This window comes from Lepisma saccharinum, chromosome 4 (assembly GCF_977018435.1).
Source record: "Lepisma saccharinum chromosome 4, izLepSacc3.1, whole genome shotgun sequence".
Lineage (NCBI taxonomy): Eukaryota > Metazoa > Arthropoda > Insecta > Zygentoma > Lepismatidae > Lepisma > Lepisma saccharinum.
Genome location: NC_139232.1, coordinates 30,931,945 through 30,945,962, shown reverse-complemented (window position 1 = coordinate 30,945,962; position 14,018 = coordinate 30,931,945). Strand labels below are relative to the sequence as shown.

The 14,018-nt window shown below is 37.5% G+C and overlaps 1 protein-coding gene across 1 annotated transcript in view; it reads left to right on the top strand.

Moving 5' to 3' along the window:
* Positions 1-14,018, top strand: part of wat (waterproof) — a 61,796-nt gene that overhangs the window by 32,367 nt on the left and 15,411 nt on the right. The window contains exons 2-5 of the mRNA XM_083120384.1: positions 4,215-4,441; positions 6,043-6,291; positions 7,308-7,453; positions 8,843-8,952. Of these exons, the coding sequence (XP_082976510.1) occupies positions 4,220-4,441; positions 6,043-6,291; positions 7,308-7,453; positions 8,843-8,952 (727 nt within the window). The 5' untranslated portion in view covers positions 4,215-4,219. The remainder of the gene's footprint in view (positions 1-4,214; positions 4,442-6,042; positions 6,292-7,307; positions 7,454-8,842; positions 8,953-14,018) is intronic.

The following is a 14,018-nucleotide window of genomic DNA, read 5'->3' as shown; positions in this document are numbered from 1 at the left end:
ATGTAAGCTTTCGTATGTATTGGAAATAAACCATCTCCTGGATAAAAATGAATGAAAAGAAAGGTCAAAGTAACCTCCCAGAAGATGCAGTTGCCAATCTTAAAATTTGAGAAGAGTCGTTCATTTATTTTATGATTCACCAACAACACCCTTAAGTTCTCAATGCTTTATTCACCAAGCCCGTACCTGAGAGGGGTCAGAGTATCCCATTTAGCCGTCTGAGTTTTAGCCGAGGTGAAATTAGAACATAAGGTATTTGGAAGATTGAGGCAGGCTAGGATTACCATAATTTGCAGCTCTCTGTGTGTGTGTTACTGAAAGGCTATCTATAGTGGAGAGTGAAATAACACACAGTTATAGTTATATGAACATACATATATATATATTACGCAGATGAATTGCGTCTTACATAAAGCTAAGGTCAACCCTCATGCGTGAATAAGCGCGCGTAACGGCCATAGTAAGTCTCGCAGGTAGGTAAGACGAGCAGAGCCGCGCCCGCTGTGAAAGAGGTTGAGTTGACAGTAGCGTCGAGACGTTCGTCGCGTCCAGTAAAGCAGCTGCCGTGCGACCGATCAGTGGTTGTGCGTTTTTCTTCGCCTGTGCCTCATTTGTCTACAGTATATTTGGGTATACAAACTTACGTCCGACCGGAAGTCACGTCGTCCTTCGCAAGTAGTGGCAGCTGCCATTGCATTGCGTCCGTGACAACACCATCTTTGAGTTACTGACTTAGTTAAGTATTTTAACACTGACGTATGTTGTAATAAATAATCACACGCGCGCGCGCACACACACACACACACACACACACACACACAGATACATAGTGTCTCAAAAATCATTGCTAACTTCAATCTTCAATCTTGGCAGAGTGGTTAGCACACCGCGATACGACAACCTTTTTGAGTACCTATTGTTATCCACAAATCAATTTGAGTACATCGATTTTATTTTCGAGGCACTCTTCTACTCTTTCCTTTTCTTTTGAGTGTGTAAGCGAGCCTTTGTTCTCACTTTTGTATTTGTTCTTTTTGTGTCTTCCTTGTTATTCTTTCTTTTCTTTCTTTTGAAGTTATTTATATTTATAGTATATGTATCCATTGGGGTTAGGTGGTAGAACAGCCGCAGGCTGAACCTCGCCCTTAAATAAAGGAAAATTGAATTGAATTGAACAATTGAGAAGCCGCAACACAACCAATCCATTTTTCGTGCATGCAAGCATCTGCTTACCAGCGGAAACTGTCTCACGTCACCTGCCCAGCCATGGTCTACCTCAAAGCTGTGAATTTCTCCATTCACCGTTACGAAGCACGGGCCATGAATGTCTAATGCCCTGAGCGTGAATTACGAAGGCCACAGATCCACTCCTGGCCTTAAAGGGCTGCGTTTTCTCTCCATCAACACGAGGTCTCCTCTGTCGCTCGTATTAGTCATTTTCATCAGACCGCAATCATTATCGAAATGATAGAAAAAGGTCTATTAAAATTAATATCGCTTGATCGAACTTCTATGGTGTAATATTTGAATGTTTTCACTCAAAATACTACTAGCTTTATTCATTTCAATTTATCAAGAGCAAAATTAACCTTGACATCATTAAATCACTCATTTGTTCTACATACGTACAGTCATGAAAACTTCTGGATTGTAACGATTGTAAGTTGTTGTTACACATTTTTAGTTAATGGAATTGTTACGACCCAGAAGTGTCCCTGACTGCACAAAACTTTAGACAAATTGGCATTTTTAAGACATTGTAACCAAGCGCGCCCGCAGGATTTTTGTCGGGGAGGGGGGGCAGAGTAAGATTTCGAATTTTGCCCTTCAGTCATAGAAATTATTATTATTATTGTTACTTTACAAATCATAAAATTAAAATTGAATTGAAAATACAAGTTGACTCGAGAGTCTACTATTTAGATAGAAACTGGATTCGTCTTGTTTTTGTTTTTTTCAAAAACCTGTCACTTTGTTGATGAACAGTTCTTTGTCTTTTTGAATTTTTTACAGTGCACAGATATCAAACGGAGACCACTTAATCTACTGTCCCTTACGGTACCTCTGTTTTTACGTGCCAAAATGTAGCTATTGTAAAAAAAAAAAAAAATTCAAAATGACGGGGTGTGAATTGTCAAGACTAAATGATTTCTCTATTTTTCGTAATCCCGAGACATTCCAAACGATCTTATTTCGAAGAGGCTAATTTCTGATATTTTATGCACTATCCGTGTCTGAAATTTCTTGATATTAACAGTTTTTATTCCAGAAGTGCAAAAACAATCACTTGAAGGGGAAATAGTGGCCGTGTCCGAAAGAAGTAAGAGAACTTTAAGCGAGCATCCTCCGAGTATGGTCTTGCAGTGCGGTCTTGAAATCGTGGACTGGAAGTGAAAGTCTTTCGAACTGCACTTCGACTGCAGCGCCAAATACGATCAGTAGATATAACCGAGAATACGTTGGTTTTCCACGTTTTAAACACTTGTTTTTCACCACAGAAATCACATAGCATTTCAAATGTTCTTATGCATACATTTTCACATATCAGAAGAACTCTAACTAACAACTTGCTGGCTTTCAACCTCCGCGATTTCAAACAAATGAACAAGTCTACTTGTCACGTGACCGAGCCTGCAACTTGGTGTAATCTGTCCTGCGGTCTTGATTCCTCGTTAACTTCGCGCTTTCGAACTGCACTTGGTGACGTCACTTCCGTCACGACCATACTTCAAGTCTGTACTTTGTACCTTTCGGACACAGCCTAAGTGTGAAATTCGAGATTTTCACCGCGCATCGAGAATTTTGGAATATTCGCAGCCCAGAGAATTTATTCAGTCCCAAGTGAATGAAACTGAGGGACGCAATTTCTGTAGCATGGAGCATTGGGTCTTGGACACGGTGCTTTTGCGGTGCAGGCATATTTTAAAAGTAATGATAGGCTGGTAGCTGCTTGGCAGCAGTTCAACAATGGGAGACATGGAAGAGGCAGTACCAAACTTTGAAAGTGGTAGACGTATTACAGTTGATGAACGTATTACCGTATTTTCTCTAATCTAATGAGCACTCCAATTTTCAAACGAGAGACAATATTGGCAAAAACGAACCATCTCACACGAACCTTAATGTTTAAGGTATTCACAGTATTCGCACCTTGTTTTAACCTCTGCCTTCAAATTTTAGGAAGCCTCTCGATGTCTTTTGTCAATATTGCTTAAAGTGCACACTATTTTAGTATTTTCAGTTTATTCAATGTTTTTCTGTAACTCTACTGGGTTAAGATAGGTCTCCTGATTTAGTCAGTTATTCACAAGAACGCTAATTGTATTAAGTTAGCAGTGGACAGGTCCACCAGTTTCTTTTGTATCTCTAGCAATCATGATTTATGGTTATGGTCATTGCTTCACTTCAATCGAAAGACACAGATAATTAAAAATCAGAGAGAAATCCACTCTCGATTTCTGGCTGTGTACGCAACTTTTTGTGTCTCTTCGTCACTTTCATCTTCATCGTGCGAGTACCCTAAAAGGGGAAGAAAAGCAACGTCAAATATAGCAATACTGTTAAGAGTATAAAGATGGCTAAATGTTCAAGGCCGCATTTAACTTAACAGTTTATATTCTGTGACGTTGTTGCTATAATGTAGTGAAGCAATGTTGTACAGTTGTACGAAATTATTATTTTATAAATTGTTTATTTAACAACATGTAGTTTACATTTTAACAAATAGGAAAATGAATAAATTGTGTCATAAGTATTCTGTAGTTTCTTAATTGTAAGAAATAACATTCATATATAAACGAAAAAATCGATATAATTTATATTTCATTACACTAAATTTTTAAATGTCTTCAAGACTGCCCAGTTTTATATTTGTAACTCTGACAGCTTCTCAGAAAATTATAATTCACTAATCTGGCAACAAAACAGAAATTTACGAGACAGTTGGTTTGAATGCATTAAATCCACCCTACACGAAAGAGTTCCTTTCAAAATACCATTCATTTACACGTATAGGCGGCGTGGCGCTCTTCTTTAAATTTTTTGTTAACATTGTAATAATTTTCAGCAGCATCGTTTAATTTCGTAGAATACCAGTCCCGTTTATAAAGCAGTTGTGACAATATTACAATATTTCTAAGCGAGTGGCGCTCAACCGCTCACTCGTGTTAAAAGGAAGAAAGTGAGAAATGATACTTTTCTTCATTAATTGATAGATAAGATGAAGGAGGTGAACGGAAACGACCTCCCCGACTACAGCCCGATCCTGGAGTTCTACCGGGGCAGCGCCGTCTTCGTTACCGGAGGCACGGGCTTCATGGGCAAAGTCCTCCTGGAGAAGCTCCTGAGGACCTGCCATGACGTCAGAGCCATCTACGTCCTCATCAGGCCTAAGAAGGGGAAGAGCATCAACGAGCGGTTCCAGGACATCTTGAAGGACCCTGTGAGTATCTCGTGGCTGTGGTACGTCACTTGGTTGTGAATGCATGCTTTCATAATTTAAACCTGTAGGCTACAGATGTATGGAAACTTATTCAATATAGATGTAATCGATAATATTAGTGATGATTTATTATCCTTCCTTTATTCATTCATTATACAACTTTGGAGTTCAAAATTATACTTCGAAGTACGATTTCGATACTGATTTGTCAACTTTATTTACTTGGCGCTTGCATAACAGTAGTCTATATTATAAATCGCCCACATTTGGTCAGATTTTCAATTAATAAATATCTGTAAAAGGAAATAACCTTACTTGAATTTCAAAAATGGGATGTAATCATCTTCATAATGCTCCCTGCTATTTTTCTATTATGCAATCTGATTCCAGAACTTCTGTTCTGTATATCAGAGATAATAAAAATGATTTATTGGCATGAACAAGTTAAATATCAAGGAAAGGTCGTGAAATTGAGATTTATACTGCTCAATTGTAGATTTCGGAACAACACAGAAGATCAGATATCCAATCAAAAGAATATCACTTGACAGGATGATGCATAGGCTACGCATACACAATGATTCGGATAATTTATCTCTGAAGTTTGGAGTGTTCTCCAGTGAGGAATAAAAACGCAGAAGTCTCAAAATAATATATCCTATGATACACTGTTGTGTGATAGGTGAAGTTGCCACTAATGTAGCAGCCGTAGTGATAACGTTTCCACATTGAAGTCAAGGTGTCTCGGGTTCGATCCCCGGTGGAGATTGCAGAGCTGTTCGGATCCGACTTGAACCATAGGTCGACACTAATTAGCCTATTTCAGCATATAAAGCATATTAAAGATCATACAAGGCAGAAAAAAGTGAAGGGGAGAGCACATCCAAATGATACCACCCCTCTGCACTAGGAAGTCAACAGATTCTGCATGATCTACTTTCTAATAACAAATTGAGAAAAATCTATAACGAAATATGACCAAAAAACAATGTGTATGACGACGCGATAAAGCAAGAATACACAAGAAGTGCACCCGATTTCATCCAACGTAGAGCATGACAGTACGAAAAGACAGTATGACACCCAACCGTGTTCGGTATGGTATCCAGTGGCGGTGAATAGGGAGGGGCGTTACCCCCCCCTTTACGTTTTGTCCGTACTGTGGTCTCTTAACCTTGTCAATCAATAGAAAGTAAACTGTTCTTGCCCTCCCATTTTTGACACCCAATCGCCGCCAATGAGGGTATCATTTCTATTCCATGCGACTTCAATTTTCCGAATGGCATTGCCTACCCATCAGACATCGTATGATGATCTCATGTAGCATCCCTTGGAACGGATATCTTCATTTCAGTGCCGTTCCGGAATCATTTCGTCAACTCGAAAAATATGTTCCAGGACCGATACCATGTAGCAGAGCAACCACTTCGCGATCTTTCTTTGTGGGTATACATCAATGACCAATTGTTAGAACAGAAACCTAGTCTTCTTCTAAGATGTTTACTGAAACATTTCGTGGGAATTTCAGTGTAGCTAATTACTCTTCAAATGATATTTCTTTGCCTGGTTTCTGAACACATTATACATTTCTTCTCCCGCAGCTGTTCTCCCGCCTGTCGTCGGAGAATCCTGACTTCTCTCAGAAGCTACTGCCCGTGGCCGGCGACTGCTCCCAGCGCCAACTGGGCATGGGCGAGGCGGACCGGAAGGAGCTCCTGAGCCAGGTGAATATCGTCTTCCACGCCGCAGCCACCGTTCGCTTCGACGAGAAGCTTCGGCTGGCGATGGCCATCAACGTCCACGGGACGAAGGATGTTCTCAAGCTGTGCAAGGAGATGAAGAACCTCAAGGTACTGTCACTTTACAGTTAAGCGGTATTGACGAATCACGTGCATTACATGAACATATGTGTTCACGAATATGTGGTTTCAAGGCTCCATCTCTTGCATGTTTCGTTTGTGTAAATTATAAGTAATTGTTCTTGCTCGTTGCCTTTACTAACTCTTTCTTGCAACATTTCTCTGAATGCGAAAATGAATGCGAATCTCTGGTCCAGGGATCGCTGATTTACTCCCGTCTCGCCGAATACCTACAGATATAAATATCTCACCTAAGCAAATGTTCGGTGCTGTATATAGTCTAGAGACAATATACTTTAGTATTAGCTAAAATTTAATATTGGATAAGAAATAACTAGCTATCTCAAGAAACTCCAATGAAGTGCTCCCAAGAGCAAAAATATTGATTGATCGATTTGGTGGTTTAAGTGCACTTTATGCACAATAAGGCTAATCGGAACTGGACCTACGGTTTAAAGTGAGATCCGAACCACTATGTGCCTCCATTGGGTATCAAACACGGGACTCCTTTATTTGCAAGGCGACGACGCTACCACTGCGCCATCAGGGAGGCCACAAAAGCAAAAATATAAACGTGTGTATGATATTAACAAATTTTGACCTGCACGGTGAGTGTGCTAGCGCAAACAATGACGAAAGGTACTGTTTCCTCCAGGAAGAGCAAGGAGTCGAACGTGAGAGAGATTTTTTAAATGTTATTATATGTAATCTACTGATGAATTTTTCTGTTTCAAGCATAAAAACACAATCTGCATGTAAGGGAATCAAGTAACAGTAACCTTGAAACGAGCCACTTGTTTCGAAGTACAGCAAGAAACGTGGGTAACCATGACTGCAGCTGAATATAAATTCAATTACTAAAGTTTGAGTTGATCTTCATTTGCATTTCGATGTGTTACCTTTCTTCCTCTCTAAGGACATGTTTGATAATCGTATATATCGTACATTATCAAATGTGTATGTATAGAACAGACTTTGTTATATTTCTACCAATTCATCTCCTGCAGGCTGTCGTACATGTTTCCACTGCGTACTGCCATTGTCCACGGAAGGAAATCGACGAGGAGCTCTATCCCACACCCTTGGATCACGAGAAGTTCGAGAAATGCTTGCAGTATATGGATGATACAGCTCTCGAAACACTCACTCCAACGTAAGCACTTCTTTCTCATTTAAGTAACATGGAATATTATATTTAATGAGGAAAAATAGCATAAGCATTAATCATTTATAGATTTTTCCAGATAGAGTACCACATGGAGAAAAATAAAAGATCAGCATTAAATTTGTAATTTGAAACCATTTACTTACAACATTCCCATCAGTTCTTATTTAGAATTTAAGTGGTACTTAAGTATTATACTGACTATTTCCAAATCGTATTCCGCCAAATGCGATTCCCGCTTATGGAACCTAACCTAACCTAACCGAATGACTCATGTTTGCGAGGGAAATATAATTTATCGTAGACAAATGAGGTAGTCCGTATGATACTAAAGTACCATTTAAGTTCGCTGCTATCAGTAACATTGTCTGGAAAAAGCTAGTGTGGAAGTGGAAAGGAGACGTAATATTCTATGGGCGACAACCAAATTTAATATAGGCTACTTCTGAATAGTACATATGGAGTGTGTATTTCACTTTTACATTTTTTTTGTTTACCCAGTCAGAAAATATATCCTCAAATAAAGGATTCCGAACAATAAGCAAAAATGATGGTGTTGATGATAATTACAAGAATTACAAAATCACAATTCATCTTCTTAATTGTGCCCATTCAAATGAATTAAAAAATATGATTAAATTTAAGGAAAATATGTACTAAGTAGACAGCTAAGAGAAGATAAATTTACTGTGCTCAAACAAAATTCTTTTAAGGTCAAATGAGAAACATTTTTAATAAACCTGATCTTAAATCTTATTTCTGAGCACCTAAAACAGTTGAAAAATGTTTTCATGGAAACAGGAAGGAGGAAGTTTGTAATTTTCAGAAAGCATGGTTAGTGGTTCTGTAGGTTCTGTGCATGTAATCAAAGTGTCCCAGGTTCGATACCCGGTGGATGCACATAGCACGGTGGTTCGGATCCCACTTTTAACCGTGGCTCCAGTCCTGATTAGCCTTTATGTGTATAAAGTGGATTTAAAACAACAATTCAATTCAAATGAAATGAAATGAAAGACTTTACTTTGTTCTTTGAAAACACACCTAATCATGACAATGCAAACAAGATATCGAGAAGTGCACTGAGCGCCCACACGATGCACCAAGGACGTGCAGTGGGAGAAATTAAATTAGTACTAGTAGAAAAGCAAGAAATTGCTATGTGAAAACATGCAGTGCAAGGAGGAAAGAGACCAAAATAGATTATCATTATCATAATAAATAATGGCTAGATGCTAACGCAGGAGATAACGATTTTACACGACAAGAAGATACTATTCTAATTTAGGCCAGGGAATTCCCGCTGAATTTTCTTTACCCGAGCTCTTACTTTGCAGCTCCAAAGCTAGTTAGTGAGACATATCCTTGACTCTTCCACAGGATAGTCGGCAAGTGGCCCAATACCTACGCCTTCACGAAAGCCATGGCAGAGAACGCTGTCCACAGGAACAAGGAAGATCTTCCGCTCTGCATATTTCGCCCTGCGATTGGTAAGTGAATACTTTCTCCAATGCATTAGTAATATATGTAACGGAATTACATAAACAAACACGTAGCTGTAGTTCTCTAACTAAATTTCAGAGAAGAAAATGACAAGACCATCAATGACAATTTCTTGTAGTGAAAGCTTCCTATCATCTTTTTATAACGAAAATAAATTGCTTGTTATTTTATTAGTTACTCGCCGTGGATCATTCTCCATGTTAACGCGTTTACCTACGGTACACCAACCTCTTTTTAATATAGTTTTAGTTTTACACATTTAGTTTCAATTTATGGGTAATTGCTCATAATATGTTTTGCAAGCTATTAAAACAAGCTTCTAAACCAGAATTCAAGTAAACTATTTAAGAGTACACCACTCTAACGCACCCTTCTGAAGAACAACACGCGATGCGCCTTTTGTTTTACTTGCATGCCTGCAATAGTGTTTTATTTCTATTAGGGCATATCTAATTAATCTAAATGGTCGTGTAAAATAAATATAACTAACTAACTAACTCTCTAGCCTTCTTGAACCCGAGGGTTCATGGCTGCAGCAACACAGACATTCCATCTGTCCCTATCCTGAGCAAGATCTATATACTATTTTTCCATCCCTACCAATTTCCTTTAGGTCCATCTCAACATTATCCCTCCATCTTTGTCTTGGTCTTCCTACTGGTCTCCTACCATCAGGTTTCCCAACAAGAATCCTATAAACTCTTCTTTCCTCTCCCATTCGTGCCACATGGCCTACCCACCTCAGTCTTCTTGATTTAACCATTTTAATAATATCTGGACATGATTACAAATTATGTAACCTTCTCCACTCACCTGTCTCCTCATCCCTCTTAGGCCCAAATATTTTCCTAAGGATCATATTTTCAAATACTCTCAATTTATTTTCCTCTTTCAATGTAAGGGACCAAGTTTCGCATCCATATAATACTAGAGACTAAATTACTGTTTTGTATATTTTAACTTTTAGTTTCTTAGATATTAAACGAGAAGACAAAAGTTCATGAAGAGAAAAGTAACATGCATTTCCTGAATGAAGCCTGCTTTTTATTTCCTCTTTAATATCATTTTCATTTGTTAGTATTACTCCTAAGTACTTGAATTTGGAAACTGGTTGAAATGAGTTGTTATCAATAATTAGATTTTGATTATTACCTAATACTTGGTTTCGGCCTGTAAGCATATATTTAGTTTTCTCTTTGCTAACTTCCAAACCTATCTCTTTAGCTGCTTTGCAAAATATTTTAGCATTATTCTTAATTGTATTTACACCTTTCCCCCAGCAAGTCTACATCATATGCATATGTTAACAGCTGAGTCACACCATTTAATTTTAGTCCTTCTTTAGTTTCTCTTACCTTCCTAACAGCGTATTCTAAGGTAAAATTAAAGAGCAATGGAGATAATGCATCTCCTTGTTTTAACCCTCACGATTGTAAATTTGTCAGACATATTAATAAACACACGAATTTTACTTTCTGTTTCTCTGATGCATACTTTTATCATATTAACAAGCTTCTCAGGTATTCCAAACTCGACTAATATATTATATAATTTATCTCTTTTGACTGAATCATATGCTTTTAAAAATCAATGAATAGCTGATGGACATTTTCATAATATTCCCACTTTTTCTCAAGTGTCTGTCTGATGTGAAAAATTTGTTGTTGATCTGTTACGTTTAAATCCACATTGATAATCACCTTTAATTTCATTAGCATATGGGGTTAGTCTTGTTAAAAGAATGTTAGATAATATTTTATATGTTGTTGAGAGTAGAGAAATTCCACAGTAATTATTGCAGTTCATTTTATCACCTTTTTTTTAAACACAGGAACAATTATGGATTCTTTCCACCGTTAAGGGTTCTCTTCTTTATTTCACATTAAACAAATTAATTTATGAATTTGACATATTCACATATTGTCACCATATTTAATTAACTCAGCTGGTATTAAATCAATGTCAGGTGCTTTTACTGAAATAAATATATATAACAATAAATAAGAGTTGTTGCGGTAAACTAGGTTAAATATTCAGAATACGTCACTATTTACTATCACATTTAATGAAATGAAAGCTTTTAATTCCAGAAGTCACAAATATTGTGAGTGCGAGAATATTAAAGCCTGTATTTATATTCCACCAATTCTGTTATATTGTTTTACCTATAATCTTATCAGCAAATTTAATAGAAATCTACCAATTGACGTTTATTTGGGCTACTATACATTAGTACACTAATAAAAGGCTTCAAATTGCAAACAATTTATAAAGAATATTTAGAAATAGCTGGAAGTAAATTTTGACTATCTTCTATCGCAGTTGTCTCTTAAAACTGGTATACGTGTTATTTATGTTTTCAGCATGGACTCCGGTACGGGCTAATTCGTTGCGATTAGACAAAAGTTGCAGAAGTCACGCTATCCAGTATACGCTACTCATATATATATACTGGACAGAGACAGAAAATGCTGTAATTACTTTAGTCTGTCTTGTAGAAAATGAAGATTTCATTATTTTCAGTACTTTTATTTTGGTTATTTTTCATCGCTTATTGGGTTAATGTCGACGATGAGAATGAATGATGACTTGATGATTGGACAAACATAACGATACATCCATGTCTTGATCATGGTCCGAAGCTGATACCTCTGACTTCGTATTTGAGCACTCCGACTCGGAGGCCAGGGGAACAGGAAAATAAATCAATATCAACGAATATAACTTTAATCTGTCAGTGCATTATTCTTAATTTATGTAATTTAGCTTCGCTTTTCTACCACCTTTTGCTCATTGCGACAATGAGGATGAGTGATGATATGATGAAGGAACACTTACAAAGAACACCCATCTCCACGCCGGGGATTTGAACCCGGTAACTTCGGTGGGGATGTCGAAAGTCGACCACATAACGCGCTCCGCCATCGAGCTGGCTGGTGCGATATCAAGTGTAATTTAGAAAAAGTATTTGGCCTATATAAGGTTAATTTACTTTGTAGAAATAAGGAGCGTTGCTGTTAGCGTAAAGAGGAAAAAGTGACGTCTTACAAATACAAAAATAATATTGGGAATGACAATAATAATAATAAAAGCAACAAGCCAGGCTTCACTCTAGAATATTGTTTCCATATTGCTTAAACGAGCATTCTCTTGCGATACCATATAAATCTATGTTCATGTTGCTGTGACTTAAATTTTTCAATTTTCGAAGGAGTTGAAAAATATCTTCTTTGAAGGATTCTTGTGTTTCATCTGAAAAATCGCGTTTGCACATTGAGTTTTAATTTGTACTGTACAAATCTCAATGAATGAACATTTAACAATACATGAGGCAATTTTTGTACCGACTAACATCTAGCCTCTAACATCCTATGTGCCTCTGGCCGAATACACGACTCAAAGTCTTACCGTCTAAGATTCCGCGTTCGAGTCCTGACCTTGCCATTAATTCAATCAGCATTCATCCTCACCGGCACGGTGGGCTTGTACAGGTACAAAAAGCGACGTGAAATGGAAAAAGAAATGCAAAACACATAACGATTTCTTTTTAACGGGTGGAAAATTTGAAGGCTATGTTCCTTTAGCAATCTAGGCCTACCACTTTTAATTCGAACAAGGTTTAGCCAGAGGATCTCGTTAATGGCTGAATCTCTTCTGCGCTGTAGCCTTCGATGCAGACAACCGGCTTTGATTGCGTAACAGTTGAATTAATGCCAAAATAAAATTGTTGGTCAGTGTTTAGGATTGAGTATATGCTATGAAAGAAGAACTGGCTCTTTGACAAGCTTCCTGTTTTTCTGTTTTGCAAGTAATTACATCACAACGAACATAATTGCCTTATTAGACCGGAAGTTTGAATATTTGCCCTTGCGTAACACGGATTAAGGGCTAAACCAGTGAAATAGGTAAACACAATATTTCTCTCTTTCTTGCAAATTATTCTTACCTGATAGTTGGTGGGAAAGTGCTCCACGTATCTGAAACACGCCCTCGGGTCCCCACCCTTCCCCTTGCTGCAGGTTAAAGAAAAAAAAATTCTGTGCAAGGTCGATTGTTTTTCGATAGTCAAGACATTTGCGGTCTTTCTCCATCAAGGTCTTCCAGCTATGCACGTGGTTTTCACTTGAACTTGCAGAACAGCTGTCAAAGAAGCCTTTTTTCTGACGAGGATAATCAAAGTAGGAAAGTTTGTTGCGTCCAGAACAGAGGTGCAACCACAAATTTTTGTCGGGAGGAAGGGAGGTTCATAAAGGCGTTCATAAAGAGGTTCATAAATGTAGGCGGGGGGGGGGGGGGGGGGGGGGGCAGGCAACGATAAAACTTCAATAGTTATAGTAATTTTATTATTTACTTATTTATTATCCTGCGCACAACAGGCATCTGCCCTTTTACAGTGCACAGTAAATGTCTTATATTTTATATATTTATATACATAAAAATAATATTTATACACATTTTCAGAAATAAAAAAAAATACATATAGAGGTTATATCTTCCTTATACATTACCGTGGATAAAAATGAATCAAATCTTACACAATTACATTCATATATGTATATATATACACATAAAGAAGGTAAAATAATAATAATAATAATAAATAAGTAAGAATGTTTTCCATTAAATAGCGTTTATACTCAGAAAATTTAGCAAATATGTCCAAGTGTACGCCCCTCTCTAACCATTCATTATGCAAGCTACACATTCTTCGCAGGGGAGCCATTTCTGCGGATTTTGTACGGGTGCGGGAAATTACAAAGTGTTGCTTTCTTGATCACAACTTTGGATGGGGAACATAGAAAGCTATTTTTGAAAGCAGAGAGGAAGAATACAATTTGTCGTTAAGAAGTTTGAAAAGAAAAAGGAGCTGATGTATGGTTCTTCTGTTTGCAAGGGAGGAAATGTGTAATTTTATTAGTAATTTGTTATAAGGTGTCATCTTTGGATATGCACCATCTATCTTAAAAATTATATAGCGAGTGAATTTATTTTGAACTTTTTCAATAAGATCTATTTGTTTACTGGTTTGTGGACCCACACTATAGATGCGTAC